The following is a 22,335-nucleotide window of genomic DNA, read 5'->3' on the forward strand; positions in this document are numbered from 1 at the left end:
CTACACCCAAAATGTAGCTGTTGACAGCAGTGCACGCTACACCCAAAATGTAGCTGTTGACAGCACTGCACGCTACACCCAAAATGTAGCTGTTGACAGCACTGCACGCTACACCCAAAATGTAGGTATGTAGGTAACTGTTGACAGCAGTGCACGCTACACCCAAAATGTAGGTAACTGTTGACAGCAGGGAACGCTACACCCAAAATGTAGGTAACTGTTGACAGCAGTGCACGCTACACCCAAAATGTAGCTGTTGACAGCAGTGCATGCTACACCCAAAATGTAGGTGTTGACAGCAGTGCACGCTACACCCAAAATGTAGGTAACTGTTGACAGCAGTGCACACCTACACCCAAAATGTAGGTAACTGTTGACAGCAGGGAACGCTACACCCAAAATGTAGGTAACTGTTGACAGCAGTGCACCCTACACCCAAAATGTAGCTGTTGACAGCAGTGCATGCTACACCCAAAATGTAGCTGTCGACAGCAGTGCACGCTACACCCAAAATGTAGCTGTTGATAGCAGTGCACGCTACACCCAAAATGTAGTTGTTGACAACAGTGCACACTACACCCAAAATGTAGGTAGCTGTTGACAGCAGTGTACGCTACACCCAAAATGTAGTTGTTGACAGCAGTGCATGCTACACCCAAAATGTAGGTAGTTGTTGACAGCAGTGCATGCTACACCCAAAATGTAGGTAGTTGTTGACAGCAGTGCACGCTACACCCAAAATGTAGGTAACTGTTGACAGCAGGGCACGCTACACCCAAAATGTAGGTAGCTGTTGATAGCAGTGCACGCTACACCCAAAATGTAGTTGTTGACAGCAGTGCATGCTACACCCAAAATGTAGCTGTTGATAGCAGTGCACGCTACACCCAAAATGTAGCTGTTGATAGCAGTGCACGCTACACCCAAAATGTAGCTGTTGATAGCAGTGCATGCTACGCCCAAAATGTAGGTAGCTGTTGACAGCAGTGCAAGCTACACCCAAAATGTAGGTAACTATTGACAGCAGTGCACGCTACACCCAAAATGTAGTTGTTGACAGCAGTGCATGCTACAACCAAAATGTAGTTGTTGACAGCAGTGCATGCTACACCCAAAATGTAGTTGTTGACAGCAGTGCACGCTACACCCAAAATGTAGCTGTTGACAGCACTGCATGCTACACCCAAAATGTAGGTAACTGTTGACAGCAGCGCACGCTACACCCAAAATGTAGCTGTTGACAGCAGTGCATGCTACACCCAAAATGTAGTTGTTGACAGCAGTGCACGCTACACCCAAAATGTAGCTGTTGACAGCAGTGCATGCTACACCCAAAATGTAGCTGTTGACAGCAGTGCATGCTACACCCAAAATGTAGCTGTTGACAGCAGTGCACGCTACACCCAAAATGTAGGTAGCTGTTGACAGCAGTGCACGCTACACCCAAAATGTAGTTGTTGACAGCAGTGCACGCTACACCCAAAGTGTAGCTGTTGACACCCCAAAATGTAGCTGTTGACAGCAGTGCACGCTACACCCAAAATGCAGATGTTGACAGGTACGCCTTACCAAAACTCAGCCAACATCACCCCCACACACACCCACTCCCAAATCTAAACCATCACTCACTACCACAACCACGACAGCCAAGTGGTTAAAGCGTTGGGCTTTCAATCTGAAGGTTCTGAGTTCAAACCCCAGTCACCACGCCTGAAAGGTAAAGGGTAAAAAAAATCTTTCTGATCTCTCCCAAGTCAACAGATGTGCAGACCTGCTAGTGCCTGAACCCCTTGCGTGTGTATACACATGCAGAATATCAAACAGGCACGTAAAAGACCCCTTCATATCAGCTTTCAGTGGGTTCTGGAAACAAGAACACACCCGCAATGCATTCCCCCAAATAGTGGAGTGATGGCCTAGAGGTAACGCGTCCGCCTTGGAAGCGAGGGAATCTGAGAGCGCTGGTTCGAATCACGGTTCAGCTGCCGATATTTTCTCCCCCCCTACTATACCTTGAGTGGTGGTCTGGACGCTAGTCATTCAGATGGGACGATAAACCGAGGTCCCGTGTGCAGCATGCACTTAGCGCACGTAAAAGAACCCACGGCAACAAAAGGGTTGTTCCTGGCAAAATTCTGTAGAAAAATCCACTTCGATAGGAAAAACAAATAAAACTGCATGCAGGAAAAAATACAAAAAAATGGGTGGCGCTGTAGTGTAGCGACGTGCTGTCCCTGGGGAGAGCAGCCCGAATTTCACACAGAGAAATCTGTTGTGATAAAAAGAAATACAAATACAAAATACAAATAAAATGGCAGGGGGTAAAAACGGTCATGCACATAAAAGCCCACGTGTGTGTACAAGCAAACATGAGTCACAGCCCAGGAACTAATAAATTTTTAAAAAGCTAACAATATCCCCCCAAGGACACTCACTGGAGGGACGTGGTGGCGGTCTTTATTCAGGGGGCCAGCGGAGGACACTGACTCTGTGTGATTCAGCGACTAGACTATACACTGACAGTCTGATTCAGCGACTGACTATAACACTGACAGTCTGATTCAGCGACTAGGCTATACACTGACTCTGATTCAGCGACTAGACTATACACTGACTCAGTCTGATTCAGCGACTAGGCTATACACTGACTCTGATTCAGCGACTAGGCTATACACTGACTCTGATTCAGCGACTAGACTATACACTGACTTCAGTCTGATTCAGCGACTAGGCTATACACTGACTTAGTTTGATTCAAGTGACTAAACTATACACTGACTCAGTCTGATTCAGCAACTAGGCTATACACTGACTCAGTCTGATTCAGTGACTAGGCTATACACTGACTCAGTCTGATTCAGTGACTAGGCTATACACTGACTCAGTCTGATTCAGCGACTAGGCTATACACTGACTTCTCCGTAAAATCAGAACAGGGACTACCGAACACCACCAAAACGACTCAACAGTAGTGCAGGGTCTCCTCTGGTGTGTGGCCTCCTGGTGACCTAACACTGATGGTTCTCCCTGGATTGTCAGCTCTGGGACAGCGACCGAAGAACCCGGATGTAGCCTTGTGTGGGGGACTTGGGCTGTGAGGCGTGGGAGTTCTTCTGCGTTCACTCGTATGCTCACGAGTGGGCGTTTACGTGTATGACCGTTTTTGCCCCGCCATGTAGGCAGCCATACTGTTTTCAGGGGGTGTGCATGCTGGGTATGTTCTTGTTTCCATAACCCACCAAACGCTGACATGGATTACAGGATCTTTACCATGCGTATTTGATCTTCTGCTTGCGTATACACACGCAGGGGGTTCAGGCACTAAGCAGGTCTGCACATATGTTGACCTGGGAGATCGTAAAAATCTCCACCCTTTACCCACCAGGCGCCGTCACCGTGATCCGAACCCGGGACCCTCAGATTGACAGTCCAACGCTTTAACCACTCGGCTATTGCGCCCGTCAAAGCGTGGGAGTGAAACAGTGCAGATGACGGGGCAGCAAACGACGACAACAACACATCTAAACCATCACTCACCACCACAGCAAAAAGAAGGATTGTCCCCAGGTTTTCCGAAAACGTCCGATCGTACAAGCTGAATGCCGATTCCAAAATAATCCTGAAACCATAATAATAATAATAATAATAATAGCAACAATAACAATGTGATTTACATCGGGTATCCCCAAAAAAGTGAACTGCTTTTTGACAAGTATATTCTCAGTGATACAGAAACAGAATTCATTGAAAATGTTCACACAGTAACCTTAGGGTATCATCAACAAGTCAGCACATAAAGACCACACCAGAACCCCTCAGTTCAGAAAGAAACACCAGAACCCCTCAGTACAGAAAGAACACACCAGAACCCCTCAGTACAGAACAACCACACCAGAACCCCTCAGTACAGAAAGAAACACAGAACCCCTCAGTACAGAAAGAACACACCAGAACCCCTCAGTACAGAAAGACCACACCAGAACCCCTCAGAACAGAAAGAAACACAGAACCCCTCAGTACAGAAAGAACACACCAGAACCCTTCAGTACAGAAAGACCACACCAGAACCCCTCAGTACAGAAAGAACACACCAGAACCCCTCAGTACAGAAAGACCACACCAGAACCCCTCAGTACAGAAAGACAGAACCCCTCAGTACAGAAAGACAGAACCCCTCAGTACAGAAAGACAGAACCCCTCAGAAACCCCTCAGTACAGAAAGACAGAACCCCTCAGTACAGAAAGACAGAACCCCTCAGTACAGAAAGACAGAACCCCTCAGTACAGAAAGACAGAACCCCTCAGAAACCCCTCAGTACAGAACGACCACACCAGAACCCCTCAATACAGAAAGAACCCCTCAGTTCAGAAAGGAACACCAGAACCCCTCAGTACAGAAAGAACACCAGAACCCCTCAGTACAGATAGAAACACCAGAACCCCTCAGTACAGAACCCCTCAGTACAGAAAGAACACCAGAACCCCTCAGTACAGAAAGGAACACCAGAACCCCCCAGTACAGAAAGACAGAACCCCCCAGTACAGAAAGACAGAACCCCTCAGTACAGAAAGACAGAACCCCTCAGTACAGAACCCCTCAGTACAGAAAGACAGAACCCCTCAGCACAGAAAGACAGAACCCCTCAGAACCCCTCCAGTACAGAATGACCACACCAGAATCCCTCAATACAGAAAGAACCCCTCAGTACAGAAAGGAACACCAGAACCCCTCAGTACAGAACCCCTCAGTACAGAAAGACAGAACCCACACACACACACACACACCTCCCCCCCTCACCCCCCCCTCCCCCCAGAACAGAACAACCACACCAGAACCCCTCAGTACAGAAAGAACACCAGAACCCCTTAGTACAGAAAGAACACCAGAACCCCTCAGTACAGAAAGAACACCAGAACCCCTTAGTACAGAAAGAACACCAGAACCCCTCAGTACAGAAAGGAACACCAGAACCCCTTAGTACAGAAAGGAACACCAGAACCCCTCAGTACAGAAAGGAACACCAGAACCCCTCAGTACAGAAAGAACACCAGAACCCCTTAGTACAGAAAGGAACACCAGAACCCCTCAGTACAGAAAGAACACCAGAACCCCTCAGTACAGAAAGAACACCAGAACCCCTTAGTACAGAAAGAACACCAGAACCCCTCAGTACAGAAAGACAGAACCCCTCAGTACAGAAAGACAGAACCCCTCAGCACAGAAAGACAGAAACCCCCCCCCTCCTCCCCCCCCTCCCCCCCCCCCCCCCAGTACAGAACAACACTCACGGTGGCAACAGGAAGAGAAAGAAGTAGTGAGGGTTGAACAGCTGGGGAAGGTCCTCTGACATTTGGCAGAAACTGAAAAAAAAATTTACACCAATAAATCAAACACCCACCATCCACGTTACGGTCAAACTGTTTGATGCACAGATCCAGCCTATGTTGAGCTATGGTGCTGAAGTCTGGGGTATTAACTCACTCAGTATGGCCAGTCCTCTCTTCTCCTCTATACAGACCCCTCGGATGTCCAGTGGGTGTCTGAATGACCTAACCTTTAGCTTCCGTCATCAGAATTGTGGTATTTTTTGTCAACATTCACCTCTTCAGTATAAGAGCCTTCCACTTGCAATATTTTGATGATGGTAACTGGGGTGAAACGCTGTTAACGTCGTCTCTTTCGCCGTTCGTATGGAGAGAGTTAATAACGATCTTACAGTCATAGAAAGGGTGCATCTGTTTGCACTGAAAAGGTTTTTGAATGTCACCACCAAAACGCCAAATCTTTTAGTTTATGGCGAGACAGGACGCTACCCATTATACATAAATATGTACACAAAGTGTTTGAAATACTCGTTACATGTTGTCATGATGCCTACCCATCGTTTGCCATTTAAAGCATATAAAATGCTTTTATACCTACATGAACATGAACGGTCCACAGATGCAGATATGAACATTTTGTCATAGTCAGACTCGAGACCATCAAATCATGATACTAAAATCAAAATTTTCCCAGTTTTTTTTGTTTTTGGGGTTTTTTTACACACAGACCAAACAATCTTAGCACATTTTAGACACTTTTTTTTTCGTTTTCTTTTTTATTTCAATTTTTTTTGCATTCACATTGTTTACACAGACAAAAACAAGTGACAAAAGAAAGGCACAAAAGAAAACACATGCATCCAGAATATGACATTTAACCCTTTGAGCCCTGAGTTCCTGAGCAATTTTAACCCTTCTGCCTGAGCTCCTGAGCCAAAATTTGCAAATAATTGGTGTTAAACCCTTTGAGCCCTGACCACCGCTTTACCGGTGGCAGAGAAAAATGACATAATGCCCAGCCACCGGTTGAGCGGTGCGTATACACTTGAAGCGTGCAGAGTCTCAACCTGGCCCGTCAGGGCAGAAATCAGGGACAAAACGTGCGAGAAAACAACTGTACACAACGCAGCAAGTAATTGATGTGCTTGATGATTTATTGGAAGCAGAGTAAGACAATGATTACTCTGATAGTGAGGTGGAATTTGAATCGAATCGGATGATTTTGCTACAGATAGTGATGTTGAAAATGAATCTGAGCATGCAGAACCAGTTGATCAAAGGAGGCGTACCAGGTTGAGACTCTGCACGCTTCATGGTAGAAATCGATCTTTTTTATCCAAAGCACATGCACAAAACCTCGAGTACATGCATGATATATCTATGTACATATCACAATGGATTTCTTTTGACAGAATTTTGCCAGAGGACAAGCTTTTTGTCGTCATGGGTTCTTTTTCAGTGCACCCCAAGCGTGTGCTGCACATGGGACCTGTTTATTGTCTCATTCTTTTTCTTAAAAATTTTTTATTTAACTCTTTCCATACGAACGGCGAAAGAGACGACGTTAACAGCGTTTCACCCCAATTACCATCATCAAAATATTGCAAGCAGAAGGCTCTTATACTGAAGACGTGAATGTTGACAAAGAATACCACAATTCTGACGGACGGAAGCTAAAGGTTGGGTCATTCAGACACCCACTGGACATCCGAGGGGTCTGTGTAGAGGAGAAGAGAGGACTGGCCGTACTGAGTGAGTTAACTTAAAGCAATGTTCAGGTAAAAAGAAAAGTACTCACTGAAGAACAGCTCCAAAGACAGTCCCCAGGATGATCAGCAAACTGGAAAAGAAGAGAGACATGAGTAAAAAAAATGAGAGGGTAGAAAACGGTATCGTTCCTGAACAAGTCTCTCGAGAGACGACCCTTTCTCTAAGCCTCTCTCTCACACACACACAGACACACACACACACTTACACACACACGCATGCATGCACACACACACACACACACACACACACACACACACACATACACACACACATGCATGCATGCACACACACACACATACTCAATCACACACACATACTCAATCACACACAGAGAGAAATACAGACACACATAGACACAGAGACACAGACACACACAGACAGACACAGACACACACACACACACACACACACACACACACACACACACACACACAAACTCACCAGGACTCGGGAATCTTGGAAGACAAGAAATCAGCATGATGAAAACCTGAAAATGATTTTTTTTTTCCCGTCACTGTCGGCAACAAGCCAAAACAACTCAAAAAGTACCAACATAACACAAATGAAAAAAAAAAGCAACAAAATAAAAGAATTATTTTAAAAAGAAGCTGGTAATTCGGAAGAGATGATATTAAACTGAGGTCCTGTGTATAGCACGTACTTATCACACCTAAAAGAGCCCACAACAAGAAAAAGGTTGTCATGGACAAAATCCTATAGAGAACTACTGCAAAAGTAAAAGAGAAACATAATAAATAATAATAATGATATTTATATAGCGCTGGATCTTGTGCAGAGACAATTCAAAGCGCTTTCGCACCAGTCATTCACACGCATGCATAACTCTAAAACTGTAGAAACTAAAGACAAGGAAGGGGCAGGCAAGGGAGGCTATTTTGGGAAGAGGTGGGTTTTAAGGCCAGACTTGAAAGAGCTGAGAGTGGAGACTTGACGAAGCGAAAGAGGAAGTTCATTCCAACTGCAAGATCAGAAACAGAGAAAGAACGGCGGCCAACAGTCGAGTGTTTGAATCTGGGTATGCGTAAACAGAGTGGATCCGAAGTCGATCGTAGTGAGCGAGATGGAGTGTAGAGGTGAAGGCAGACGCAGAGAGAGAGAGAGTGAAACGCTTGAAGATAGTCGAAACAGCTTAGGGTGAAGCTGCACTGTGTGGATCATGTTCTCCCTGGCACAGCAACTTGGAATTTCACACACACACATCTGACAGAAAGCTGTACACCAGAATGATGGGCGCAACAGCCGAGTGGTTAAAGCATTGGACTGTCAATCTGAGGGTCGCGGGTTCGAATCACGGTGACGGCGCCTGGTGGGTAAAGGGTGGAGATTTTTACCAGGTCAACATATGTGCAGACCTGCCAGTGCCTGTACCCCCTTCGTGTGTATATGCAAGCAGAAGATCAAATACGCACGTTAAAGATCCTGTAATCCATGTCAGCGTTCGGTGGGTTATGGAAACAAGAACATACCCAGCATGCACACCCCCGAAAACGGAGTATGGCTGCCTACATGGCAGGTATGCAGGTATATTCAACAACCAACCCATCCACAATCTGTGACGACAAATGAAATAAAAACTTCAAATTTTGCTTGCCACTTAGAATTTAACCAACAAAGGAAAATACTCTGAAATGTTGCCAAGCAATACACTGTAACTTTTTTTTCTTTTTTTTTCCATCTTACAAGCATAGTTTCAGTTTCAGTATTAGTTTCTCACAGTTACTCACCAATACAACTCATCAATTTTGCCCACCATCACAGCTAAACCACTCACCACCTCAATTCAGCTCACCAGCACAACTCACCACCTCAACTCAGCTCACCAACACAACTCACCCCCTCAATTCTCCTCACCAACACAACTCACCAACTTGATTCAGCTCACCAACACAACTCACCACCTCAATTCAGCTCACCAACACAACTCACCACCTCAATGCAGCTCACCAACTCAATTCAGCTCACCAACACAACTCACCACCTCAATTCAGCTCACCAACACAACTCACCACCTCAATTCAGCTCACCAACACAACTCACCACCTCAATTCAGCTCACCAACACAACTCACCACCTCAATTCAGCTCACCAACACAACTCACCACCTCAATTCAGCTCAATTCAGCTCACCAACACAACTCACCACCTCAATTCAGCTCACCAGCACCACTCACCAATCTTGCTCACCAGCACCACTCACCACTCATGCTCAGGCCTGCCAGCAGCACCACTCACCAATCATGCTCACCAGCACCACTCACCAATCTTGCTCACCAGCACCACTCACCACTCTTGCTCACCAGCACCACTCACCAATCTTGCTCACCAGCGCCACTTCTTGCTCACCAGCACCACTCACTAATCTTGCTCACCAGCACCACTCACCAATCTTGCTCACCAGCACCACTTCTTGCTCACCAGCACCACTCACTAATCTTGCTCACCACCACCACTCACCAATCTTGCTCAGCAGCACCACTCACCAATCTTGCTCACCAGCACCACTCACCACTCATGCTCACCAGCACCACTCACCAATCTTGCTCAGGCCTGCCAGCAGCACGACGACGGTGAAGATGAGCGGCTCCTTGACGGCCTCAAACTCCAAGGCCAAGACATGGATCGTGTGTGGCCGGTGCTTCCCATGACCTTCACCTTCCTTTCCTGGCTCTGTCGTGTTCGGTCCTTGTGTCGTCGTGGTGTTAGCTATGGCCAACGATGAGCCGTTTGTCACAGATGCTGGGTCCGCTATGACATATGAACCATTCGGCGAGACCGCTGCGACAAACTGCACCGTCAACGCACAGACAAGCAGAATGTGAAGCATCTTGAATTGTGGAGTTGGTTCTGCTGTGGGAATTCTGACCGGCTGAACTGTGAAAACTGAAGTTGTTTCGCAGCTGTATGGTGTTCTGTTGGTGTCAACGTTCACCTGGTCATACGGTGCTCTGGTTGTGTCAATCTGCAGATAATTCTTGGCAGCTTGAGCGCGGTCGTTCTGTCACTGTCAGGAAATGTGGTTCTGCGTGGCGCTTTGGTACGATGCAGTTCCCTCCAAGCTAAACTGCACCGCTGATGTTTCTCTCTTGTCTACACCCAAGGCTGTTCATCTCCTGCCAAACTGACTGACACCCTGTTAGCGCCAGACTATGGAAGTCACAGGGCGCTCCACCAGTGTCAGTTTCAGTCAACAGGTTTGGTGTGCGCCTGTTACCTATTTACAGAATGTATGACGTTCTTTTCAGCTGCCAGAATAGACATTTCACTAATGCCTTCAACACTACCAATGCACGGGGTGTTTTGTGTTGTGTGTGTGTGTGTGTGTGTGTGTTTGTTTTTTATTGTCAACAGTTATGCTGGTGAAACTCTACACTGAATTGATTTCCTGCTGCCAGAGCTGTGAGAGAAGGTGTGTGGTATCCATCAATACAGACTGGGAGATCCGCTGGTGTCAGCGCCGTGTGCTCTGCACGCTGTCTGCTCCATTGACATTCAAAGATCCGTGTCACGAGAGCTCTCAAATGTTATCAGCTAACAGAAAAACTCTATGGTCGTCCCCTGGTGTCAATCTGTGCCAAGACAAGTAAGGTGCTCCTATGGTGTCAACCTGCAGAAAACAATGTTTTGGTTCTGTGTCAACATACGTCTGCACCAAAGTCACTCCACTGATAACAAAAAACTGCACTTTCACACCTTTTGAAGCGAAATTGTAAGGTAATCCATCAGCGTCATCCTAGGGCAAAAACCTATGGTATTCTGATGGCGTCAGACTATGCTGAACTGTGTGGTGTTCCGCTGACGCAAGTCTAAGCCCAAAACAGACGCTGCAGCGCTGGTGTCAGTGAGGGTGAGGAGGGGGACAACGCTTCATGTTGTGACATCACTGCAACGGCCTGCGTTCCCTTTCTTCTCTCTGGTCACTGAAACAGAAAATGAACGTTGACACTTACCTCATTCAGCCCTGCACTGCGACAGGCGCAATAGCCGAGTGGTTAAAGCATTGGACAGTCAATCTGAGGGTCCCGGGTTCGAATCACAGTGACGGTGCCTGGTGGGTAAAGGGTGGAGATTTTTCCGATCTCCCAGGTCAACATATGTGCAGACCTGCTAGTGCCTGAACCCCCTTCGTGTGTATACGCAAGCAGAAGATCAAATACGCACGTTAAAGATCCTGTAATCCATGTCAGCGTTCAGTGGGTTATAGAAACAAGAACATACCCAGCATGCACACCCCCGAAAACGGAGTATGGCTGCCTACATGGCGGGGTAAAAACGGTCATACACGTAAAAGCCCACTGGTGTGCATACGAGTGAACGCAGAAGAAGAAGCCCTGCACTGAACAATGCTCTGGCATCGAAATCCGTCTCATCAAAACAGTTTTCACGTCCACACATAATTATGCAGAAAACTGCAAAAGAGGGAACTAATTTCCACAGTATTTCCAGATGTGTCCCAACATCATTTGGAGGAAAAACTACATTTTCTGTTTTTTTCCTCATCAGTCCAGCAGGGAAGCCTGATCAGGATGTAAACTGTTCAGGGTTGAATGGGTTAACACCTGGACTTTTAATGTTCCTTGTGTGTGTGTGTGTATGTGCATGCACACATGCATGCACATGCATTCATGTATGCATATCTCCAACTTTTAACTTGCCACATGTTGCAACCAGGATTCAAACTCAGGACTTCCACTCTGTGTTAGGTCAACAGTTATACACACCACCCTCTATAGAGGACCAGTGTGTGTTAGGTCAACAGTTATACATACCACCCTCTATAGAGGACCAGTGTGTGTTAGGTCAACAGTTATACATACCACCCTGTATACAGGACCAGTGTGTGTTAGGTCAACAGTTATACATACCACCCTGTATAGAGGACCAATGTGTGTTAGGTCAACAGTTATACATACAAGAGGTGGGAGGGACAAGTATATTACCAGCCATTTCTTACTTATGGAATGGGGGGGGGGGGGGGTACATGTATATTACCAGCCATCTCTTACTTATGGAATGGGGGGGGTATATGTATATTACCAGCCATCTCTTACTTATGGAAGGGGTGGGGGGGTGGTACATGTATATTACCAGCCATCTCTTACTTATGGAAGGGGTGGGGGTGGTGGTACATGTATATTACCAGCCATTTCTTACTTATGGAAGGGGTGGGGGGGTGGTACATGTATATTACCAGCTATCTCTTACTTATGGAAGGGGGGGGGTACATGTATATTACCAGCCATCTCTTACTTATGGAAGGGGGGGGGTACATGTATATTACCAGCCATCTCTTACTTATGGAAGGGGTGGGGGTGGTGGTACATGTATATTACCAGCCATCTCTTACTTATGGTAGGGGTAGGGGTGGGGGGTACATGTATATTACCAGCCATCTCTTACTTATGGAAGGGTGGGGGGGTACATGTATATTACCAGCCATCTCTTACTTATGGAAGGGGGGGGGGGGGTACATGTATATTACCAGCCATCTCTTACTTATGGAAGGGGTGGGGGGGGGGGGGTACAAGTATATTACCAGCCATTTCTTACTTAGGGAGGGCAAGTACAAATTTGGTGGGGAGAGGTAGGTGACATATATATATATATATATATATATATATATATATATATATATATGTGTGTGTGTGTGTGTGTGTGTGTGTGTGTGTGTGTGTGTGTCACCTACCTCTCCCCACCAAATTTGTACTTGCCCTCCCTAAGTAAGAAATATATATATATATATAATCTACTTATCCAAGGAACATCAAATTCAAATAAAATCATTTGGGAATTTCTAGCCCCGCCATGTCACCCAAAGCTGCAGCATGACACAAGACCTTGACCTCTGCCGCTGCGAGCAGGACAGAACACAGTACCAGTCTATGACACACGACCTTCACCTCTGGCACGAGAGGAGCACAACAGCAAGACAGAGAGCCAGTCAATGACACAGGACCTTCACCTCTGGCACAAGAGGAGCACAACAGCAGGACAAAGAGCCAGTCAATGACACATGACCTTCACCTCTGGCACGAGAGGAGCACTACAGCAGGACAACACAGTGCCAGTCAATGACACACGACCTTCACCTCTGGCACGAGAGGAGCACAACAGCAGGACAGAGTGCCAGTCAATGACACACGACCTTCACCTCTGGCACGAGAGGAGCACAACAGCAGGACAAAGTACCAGTCAATGACACATGACCTTCACCTCTGGCACGAGAGGAGCACTACAGCAGGACAACACAGTGCCAGTCAATGACACATGACCTTCACCTCTGGCACGAGAGGAGCACTACCACAGGACAACATAGTACCAGTCAGTGACACACGACCTTCACCTCTGGCACGAGAGGAGCACTACATCAAGACAGAGAGCCAGTCAATGACACACGACCTTCACCTCTGGCACGAGAGGAGCACAACAGCAGGACACAGTGCCAGTCAATGACACACGACCTTCACCTCTGGCACGAGAGGAGCACTACAGCAGGACAGCAGAGTGCCAGTCGATAACACTCACATCTGCCTCTCTGCCCACAGGCGCAAAACTGAACGCCAGATCAATGCCAGAAAACTACAGAAATTTTTATGTTGCTGACCTCATACTATACTGATTTCATTTTCTCTTTAGTGCGGGGTGTGTGTGTGTGTGTGTGTGTGTGTGTGTGTGTGTGTGTGTGTGTGTGTGTGTGTGTGTGTGTGTGTGGTTTTTTTTGGAGGGTGTGGGGTGGGGGGGGTGTGTGTGTGTGTGTGTGTGTGTGTGTCTGTGTGTCTGTGTGTGTGTGTGTACAAGTGCCCACATGTACGCATGCATGTGTGCAACTGTGATCACAATGACATGTGATTATGTGATCACAAATGATAGGTGATTATGTGATCACAAATGACAGGTGATTATCTGATTACAAATGACAGGTGATTATGTGATCACAAATGACAGGTGATTATCTGATTACAAATGACAGGTGATTATGTGATCACAAATGACAGGTGATTATGTGATCACAAATGACAGGTGATTATATGATCACAAATGACAGGTGATTATGTGATCACAAATGACAGGTGATTATGTGATCACAAATGACAGGTGATTAGGTTATCACAAATGACAGGAGATTGTAAATAACATGCAATCAAAATGACAAATGTTGTGTGATTACAGTCATACAGCATAAAATGTAGGAGTTGTTTTTTTTCTGTGGAAGGAGTATTGGGATCTGAGTATTGGGATCTAAGTGTTTGTTGTTGTTGTTGTTTCTGTGGAAAGAGTATTGGGATCTGAGTGTTGGGATCTAAGTGTTTGTTGTTGTTGTTGTTTCTGTGGAAAGAGTATTGGGATCTGAGTGTTGGGATCTAAGTGTTTGTTGTTGTTGTTGTTTCTGTGGAAAGAGTATTGATATCTGAGTGTTTATTGCTGTTGTTTTTTTCTGTGGAAAGAGTATTGGAATCTAAGTGTTTGTTGTTTGTTTGTTTTTTTTGCTGTGGAAAGAGTATTGGGATCTGAGTGTTTATTGCTGTTGTTTCTGTGGAAAGAGTATTGGGATCTAAGTGTTTATTGCTGTTGTTTTTTCTGTGGAAAGAGTATTGGGATCTAAGTATTTGTTGTTTGTTTTTTTTTTTGCTGTGGAAAGAGTATTGGGATCTAAGCGTTTGTTGTTGTTGTTGTTGTTTCTGTGGAAAGAGTATTGGGATCTGAGTGTTTATTGCTGTTGGTTTTTTTCTGTGGAAGGACTATTGGGATCTAAGTGTTTGTTGTTTGTTTGTTTGTTTTTTGCTGTGGAAAGAGTATTGGGATCTAAGTGTTTATTGCTGTTGTTTTTTCTGTGGAAAGAGTATTGGGATCTAAGTGTTTGTTGTTGTTGTTTTTTCTGTGGAAAGAGTATTGGGATCTAAGTGTTTGTTGTTTGTTTTTTGCTGTGGAAAGAGTATTGGGATCTAAGTGTTTGTTGTTGTTGTTTTTTCTGTGGAAAGAGTATTGGCATCTAAGTGTTTATTGTTGTTGTTTTTTCTGTGGAAAGAGTATTGGGATCTGAGTGTTTATTGCTGTTGGTTTTTTTCTGTGGAAAGAGTATTGGGATCTAAGTGTTTGTTGTTTGTTTGTTTGTTTTTTGCTGTGGAAAGACTATTGGGATCTAAGTGTTTGTTGTTTGTTTTTTGCTGTGGAAAGACTATTGGGATCTAAGTGTTTGTTGTTTGTTTGTTTTTTCTGTGGAAAGAGTATTGGGATCTAAGTGTTTGTTGTTTGTTTTTTGCTGTGGAAAGAGTATTGGGATCTAAGTGTTTATTGTTGTTGTTTTTTCTGTGGAAAGAGTATTGGGATCTAAGCGTTTGTTGTTGTTGTTGTTTCTGTGGAAAGAGTATTGGGATCTAAGTGTTTGTTGTTTGTTTTTTGCTGTGGAAAGACTATTGGGATCTAAGTGTTTGTTGTTTGTTTGTTTTTTGCTGTGGAAAGAGTATTGGGATCTAAGTGTTTGTTGTTGTTGTTGTTTCTGTGGAAAGAGTATTGGGATCTAAGTGTTTGTTGTTGTTGTTGTTTCTGTGGAAAGAGTATTGGGATCTAAGTGTTTGTTGTTGTTGTTGTTTCTGTGGAAAGAGTATTGGGATCTAAGTGTTTGTTGTTTGGGTTTTTTTGCTGTGGAAAGAGTATTGGGATCTAAGTGTTTGTTGTTGTTGCTGTTGTTTCTGTGGAAAGAGTATTGGGATCTAAGTGTTTGTTGTTGTTGTTGTTTCTGTGGAAAGAGTATTGGGATCTAAGTGTTTGTTGTTTGTTTTTTTTGCTGTGGAAAGAGTATTGGGATCTGAGTGTTTGTTGTTTGTTTGTTTTTTGCTGTGGAAAGAGTATTGGGATCTGAGTGTTTGTTGGTGTTGCTTTTGCCAAGAGAACCTGCTGCATAAATATCACATGAGCTGCATAAATATCACATGAACTAAAATAACAACACAATCAGAATGTGACGTGGGTATTCCCTGCCTTACCTGCTGACTCACAGTCAAGCACCTTCAACTCAATGATAGTCACCCGAGCAACAGGACCACGATGTGCTTTTTTTTGTACAACATTCTTTAACAGATCCGCCCACTATGTGCGAGTGCGCCATCTCAGCATTATCATTTCCGCTATCATCATTACCATTACCGATGCCACAATCGGTGCTGCTGCTGCTGATGCTGCTGCTACAATTAGTGAATTACTGACAGCGCTACGCCGATGTTATTTCTTATTATTGAAAACTACTGTAAAGGGCAGTTTCATGAGGCTAGCTCAGTCGCTGCCATTCGTTTTCTTTGTGAGAACACACTGACACACGACACAAACACACACACACACACACACACACACACACACACACACACACACACACACACACACCTCTTATATAATTTACTCATACCAAAAACACAACTTACAAAAAAAACAAAAAAACCAGTCTTCATATTCACCAGCACACAACTCAAGCACATCGGACAGTTGAAACTGAATCTGACTCTTGACTAAGTATATCCAACTCCACTGTTTCTATATAAATATATCTACCTCACACACACACACACACACACACACACACACACACACACACACACACACACACACAACACACACACACACACAACACAACACAACACACACACACACACACACACAACACACAACACACACACACACAACACACACACACACACAACACAACACAACACACACACACACAATACACACAACACACACACACACACAACACACAACACACACACACACACACACACACAGATAGACAGACAGACAGAGAGACAGACAGACAGAAATTAGGATGAACAACACACACACACACAGTCTGACACATTTTTCTCTCTCCCATCCCCACCAACCTCTTTAGATAAACACTCGCAACAATAACTCTGTCAACTGCCAAATACTAATAGTAATATATTACCAAAACTATTCTCATTTCTACTATCATCATTATCATTATTGTTGTTATCATCATTATGACAACGATGATGATCATTCTTATTATGAGTACCATTATTTTCATCATTCATTATCAACATTCTAACACAGGCAACAGGACAGCAAAAAGCCATACACACTGTTGCTCAACGAGGAAGTCATTTAACTCACTCAGTACGGCCAGTCCTCTCTTCTCCTCTACACAGACCCCTCGGATGTCCAGTGGGTGTGTCTGAATGACCCCAACCTTTAGCTTCCGTCGTCAGAATTGTGGTATTCTTTGTCAACATTCACCTCTTCAGTATAAGAGCCTTCCGCTTGCAGTATTTTGATGATGGTGACTGGGGTGAAACGCTGTTAACGTCGTCTCTTTCGCCGTTCGTATGGAGAGAGTTAACACCAGCCACACTCATATCCTGTTTAGTACGCCTCACATAAACACTGGAACACAACATCCTCATCCAGAAAAAGGAAGTGGCTACTGTCAAACCCAACGACGGGCGCAACAGCCGAGTGGTTAAAGCGTTGGACTGTCAATCTGAGGGTCCCAGGTTCGAATCACAGTGACGGTGCCTGGTGGGTAAAGGGTGGAGATTTTTACGATCTCCCAGGTCAACATATGTGCAGACCTGCCAGTGCCTGAACCCCCTTCGTGTGTATACGCAAGCAGAAGATCAAGTACGCACGTTAAAGATCTTGTAATCCATGTCAGCGTTCGGTGGGTTATGGAAACAAGAACATACCCAGCATGCACACCCCTGAAAGTGGAGTATGACATATAAAAGCCCACTCGCGTATATACGAGTGAACGTGGGAGTTGCAGCCCACGAACGCAGAAGAAGAAGAAGAAGTCAAACCCAATGTCTAAGAATGGGCAGATACAGTATTTAGAGATATGTAGTGACTGTCCAACGCTCGGCTTATATCACAGATTGACATAAGTTTACATTTGGACCAACAGCAAAGTGAGAGCTGTATTATCACTGGTTTCTCCGTCAATGGGAAACCATTTACAGCTGAGTCTTTTGTGAAGGACTATAACTCTCAAAATAGGAGGTAAAATTGCACTGGCTCTTAGTGCTGCAGGCCTTGTGGGCTAGTTGGCCTTTGGGAACCATCCCAACGCCGACTGTCCTAAAAAAAACCCTCTTGGCCAAGAGAGTGGGGATGTACTTGGGCAAGACACTCTCCACTATAATCCAATTCTAGCCCAAATAGTCGGAACAGCAGTTGCCTCCTCTGCTGTTAAGATAAAATAAGATAAGAATAACTTTATTATCTCCAAATGGAGAAATTTGGTCAGGTGCATTATCACAACATAGACAAGTAAACAACATTGGGACCTTAGCTGTAAAAGCCAACAACAGCCCCTACAAATATTACGAAGATGCAAATGTAAAAAATATCACATATATCGTTTCATACATACATCCACACACTGCAGGTAATAACTTGTATTCTTAATGTAAAAACAGAAAGAATTAAGAAACATTATTTGAATATAATTATAAACATAGCCTACTATACTGCACATTGATTATAATAGACAGATAAGATAAGAATAAAGATGAATTGCGGAAAACCACAACCAGATAATCAGCACACACCCGCACACACACACCCCACCCCCACCCCCACCCCACACACGCTGACGGTCATAGTCGGACACGACTGACTATCATATATATATATATATATATATATATATATATATATATATATATATCTTTTAAGTGAGTGTACATGTCAAGAGAGCATGCATGCATCATTGGTATCATTGCATAGCTACACAAGTTTCAAGTTTTGTCTTTTTTCACTGCTGTGATGTCAGTGTTTCCTTTTTAAGAGTATGCATGTGTGTCATAAGTCTCTGTGTGTGTGTGTGTGTGTGTGTGTGTGTGTGTGTGTGTGTGTCTGTGTGTGTGTGTGTGTGTGTGTGTATGCGTGTGTGTGTGTGTGTGTGTGTGTGTGTGTGTGTGTGTGTGTGTGTGTGTGTGTGTGTCTGGCTGGCTGGCTGTCTGTCTGTGAGTGTATGTGTGTGTAAGTGTATGTGTGTGAGTGTGTGTGTGTGTGTGTGTGTGTGTGTGTCTGTCTGTCTGTCTGTGAGTGTGTGTGTGTGTGTGTGTGTGTGTGTGTGTGTGTGTGTGTGTGTGTGTGTGTGTGAGTGTGTCACTGTGTGTTGATGTGTGAATACATGATTCATAAAGAAAAGGGGAAAATGGGGTACGGATCGAGGTGCAATAATCTGGTCATACAAGTCCACTCAAGTATATATTTATGCCAAGTAAATCATAATAAATATACACTTGAGCGGACTTGTATGACATTTGAGGCCCCTCCAAAGGACCTGTTTGTCATTCTGTCAGGTACTTTAAACTACACATCCAGCAAATATGGCCATAATCATATACCAATACAACAAATCTGGAATGTGTTTCCAGTGTATAGAGCATTCAGCCAAATTCTTCATCACAGGCTTAAACTTAAAGAAAAAAAGAAAAAAAAATCTCCTGGAATCCTAGTGGAAATATATAAATGACTTTACCTGATAATGGGAATCATAATCATAAGTGTGTAGATATATATATATATATATATATCAAGGTGTCCCCCCAAAAAAGTGAACTGCTTTTTTGACAAGTATATTCTCAGTGATAGAGAAAATGAATTCATTGAAAATTTTCACACAGTAGCCCTAGGGTATCAACAAGTCTGCAAAATATCTAAAAGTTCAGACGCAAATTATGCAAGTACTGTCAAATTCAAAACAGCGTGTCAAAAAATCCAACATCAGAGGCAAACTCACTTATTTCAGTTTATGCTCAATGTGGCCTCCATCTTTCTCCACGACTAATCGGAGCTGATTCTTCCAAGCAGAAATGCTTTTACGTATTTCTTCCACCAATATCTCCTCCCATGACATAATTATCCTGTCCTTTAACGCCTGCTCAGTCAATTTGTCTCTCACTCCCCGGTAAACTTTCTCCTTCAGAGAGTCCCATAAGGCATAATCCATTGGGTTACAGTCAGGACTTTGTGGAGGCCATTCATCCTTCTTGATGAATTCTGCTGTAGCCTCCTCCAGATGGGCCTGGGTGTGAAGGAGCCCCATCTTGCTGAAACACGTAATTGTTTCTAGGATAAAGACACCTACAATCCGGGAGAAGATTGTCATCCAATAACTGAATGCAGCTTTCACTATTAACCTTGGCTCCATCAGTGTCAATAAAATGAATGTTTGTTTTTCCTTTCCAGGATACTCCAGCTGAAACCATTATCTTTTTTGAAAATCTATAAGTCTCATGATAGAGGCGAGATGGCTGAATTTCTCGTTTCCATTTCCCATAAACGCAATTGTTTTGGCGATTTTTAGCTATCTCTAACGCACGTAAATAGTAAAGAGTGGTAACTCTCTCCATTGACAAGGTACACAACTTGAAGTCAGTGCTGCTTACGCTACTGATTTCGCTAACACACAGGTAAATAAAAGGTATATTGGAAATGTCAGATGATCAGTATAAGGACAGACCCTGCGCTTCCTTTTTTGAGGAAGTGTCTGGATTCGTTCCAATGTACCTTTTATTTACCTGTGTGCTAGCTGAATCGGTAGCGTAAGCAGCACTGACTTGAAGTTTTGTACCTTGTGAATGGTGAGAGTTACCACTCTTTACTGTCTGTTAATCATTTCATCTCTTGGCCTCATTGTTAATATTTCTAACGTAAAGTCTTTCTTGTCTGTGAAAATGATCCTTTTCACATCAGTGGCCGAGTAGCGGTCATTCAAGTTACGGCAGCAAGTTTTTCTTTTCCCTCTAACATTTTGGTCCCTCCTTGATACCCGTATCCTCTTAAAGGGCTTCAGCTCCAGTTCTTTCACCATTCTTTGCACAGAAGACTTGCTCACTTGTACTGAATCGCTTGCAACTTCTCCAAAAGATTTGTGGGTCCCTGGGTTCTCCTGCTGACACATCTACAGTGGTCCACCCTTGCAGACAGAAGAAGAGCAGCAAGGCTGACCATCTCCTTCTTCAAACACCATCGTGAAGAGGTCAGCATCAACACCACATTGAGGCCCACACCAAACACCCCAGCACGGTCCACTAGACAGTCACACAGGGAGACGTATCTCCTCCCGGCCTGTAACACGAACTACAGGAAGTATTCCTTCTTCCCGAGGACTGTCAGGGACTGGAACAGCCTGCTTCCAGTGGTTATTTCCTCAACCTCGGTGGAGTGTTTCAAATCCTGCGAATCTGACCGACCAGCCCCCCCCCCCCCCCCCCCAACCCTCACCCCACCCCTCCCCTACCACAACCACCCCCCACCCCCACCCACCCATGTCCCCAACTGCCAGTTCTACAAAACAACAACCTTGCTAGTGGAAACCCACCCCCACCCCCCACACCCCTCCCTCCCAGTTCTATACACATCAGAACCATCAAAATGATGATGGTGGCTGTTTAAAGAAGAAGAAGAAATAAAATAATACCTCTATACGTTCCTTCAACAGCAATCGATAATTGATTTGTCAAACACTGTCGCTCAAACTCAGCGCATCGCCTGCCAGAAACAATCACTCTTGCTGAACGCTGTGGAACGAGGAACAGAGGGAGGGGTGGCGGATGGGGTGGGGGAAGGGGAGGGGCAATAGCATGCCAACACTGACGTTACCAACTGCCACAGCACGAAACTTCCTTTCTGCTGCGTTTCTCCACAGTTCACATATATACATGCAAGCTTGTCGCAGGAGCCAACAGAAAAAGCGCTACAAAACACTCAGTGCTTACCGTGCAGCCTTTTATGCGCTTGCCGAGACAGAAGAAGAAGCGTTCCTGTTTTCAAGGAAGTACTGTGTCTTGCCTCATCGTGAGATTGTGCGCGGAGAGACACATCAAGAGTGCTGTCCCTTGGTCAACTCGATGTTTCGTTCAGCGAAATGGATAGGGGGGAGGGGGGGGGGCGGAGTGGAGGAGGCGGGGGTACACACACACACACACACACACACACACACACACACACTGACGACGCGCATTCTCGGAGCTGGAGAACGGGCCGCACATATTCGAGGCAGAGAGTTACGATATGACTATATACCACACAATAATACCAAATTACCACATCGTGACTGCTATGCCGTGAACCACCGCATTGGCAACATATAAATGTATGCACACCCTTGTGTTTAATCATGCATTAATTGCTGAGTGTCCTACACGCGCCGAGGCCTCGCTGCTGCGTGTGCCGCATGTGTGTGACTCGAGCCACGGC

The 22,335-nt window shown here is 44.8% G+C and overlaps 1 protein-coding gene across 1 annotated transcript in view; it reads right to left on the reverse strand.

Annotated features, from left to right (window-relative positions):
* The window catches only part of LOC143275351 (Na(+)/H(+) exchanger beta-like), a 76,195-nt gene extending 54,225 nt beyond the window's left edge, over nt 1-21,970 (reverse strand). The window contains exons 1-6 of the mRNA XM_076579391.1: nt 21,855-21,970; nt 9,649-11,033; nt 7,537-7,582; nt 7,124-7,165; nt 5,290-5,361; nt 3,538-3,619 (exon numbers count right to left, since the gene is read on the reverse strand). Of these exons, the coding sequence (XP_076435506.1) occupies nt 3,538-3,619; nt 5,290-5,361; nt 7,124-7,165; nt 7,537-7,582; nt 9,649-9,940 (534 nt within the window). The 5' untranslated portion in view covers nt 9,941-11,033; nt 21,855-21,970. The remainder of the gene's footprint in view (nt 1-3,537; nt 3,620-5,289; nt 5,362-7,123; nt 7,166-7,536; nt 7,583-9,648; nt 11,034-21,854) is intronic.
* Nucleotides 21,971-22,335: the final 365 nt, after the last annotated feature.

This window comes from Babylonia areolata, chromosome 30 (genome assembly GCF_041734735.1).
Source record: "Babylonia areolata isolate BAREFJ2019XMU chromosome 30, ASM4173473v1, whole genome shotgun sequence".
NCBI lineage: Eukaryota > Metazoa > Mollusca > Gastropoda > Neogastropoda > Buccinidae > Babylonia > Babylonia areolata.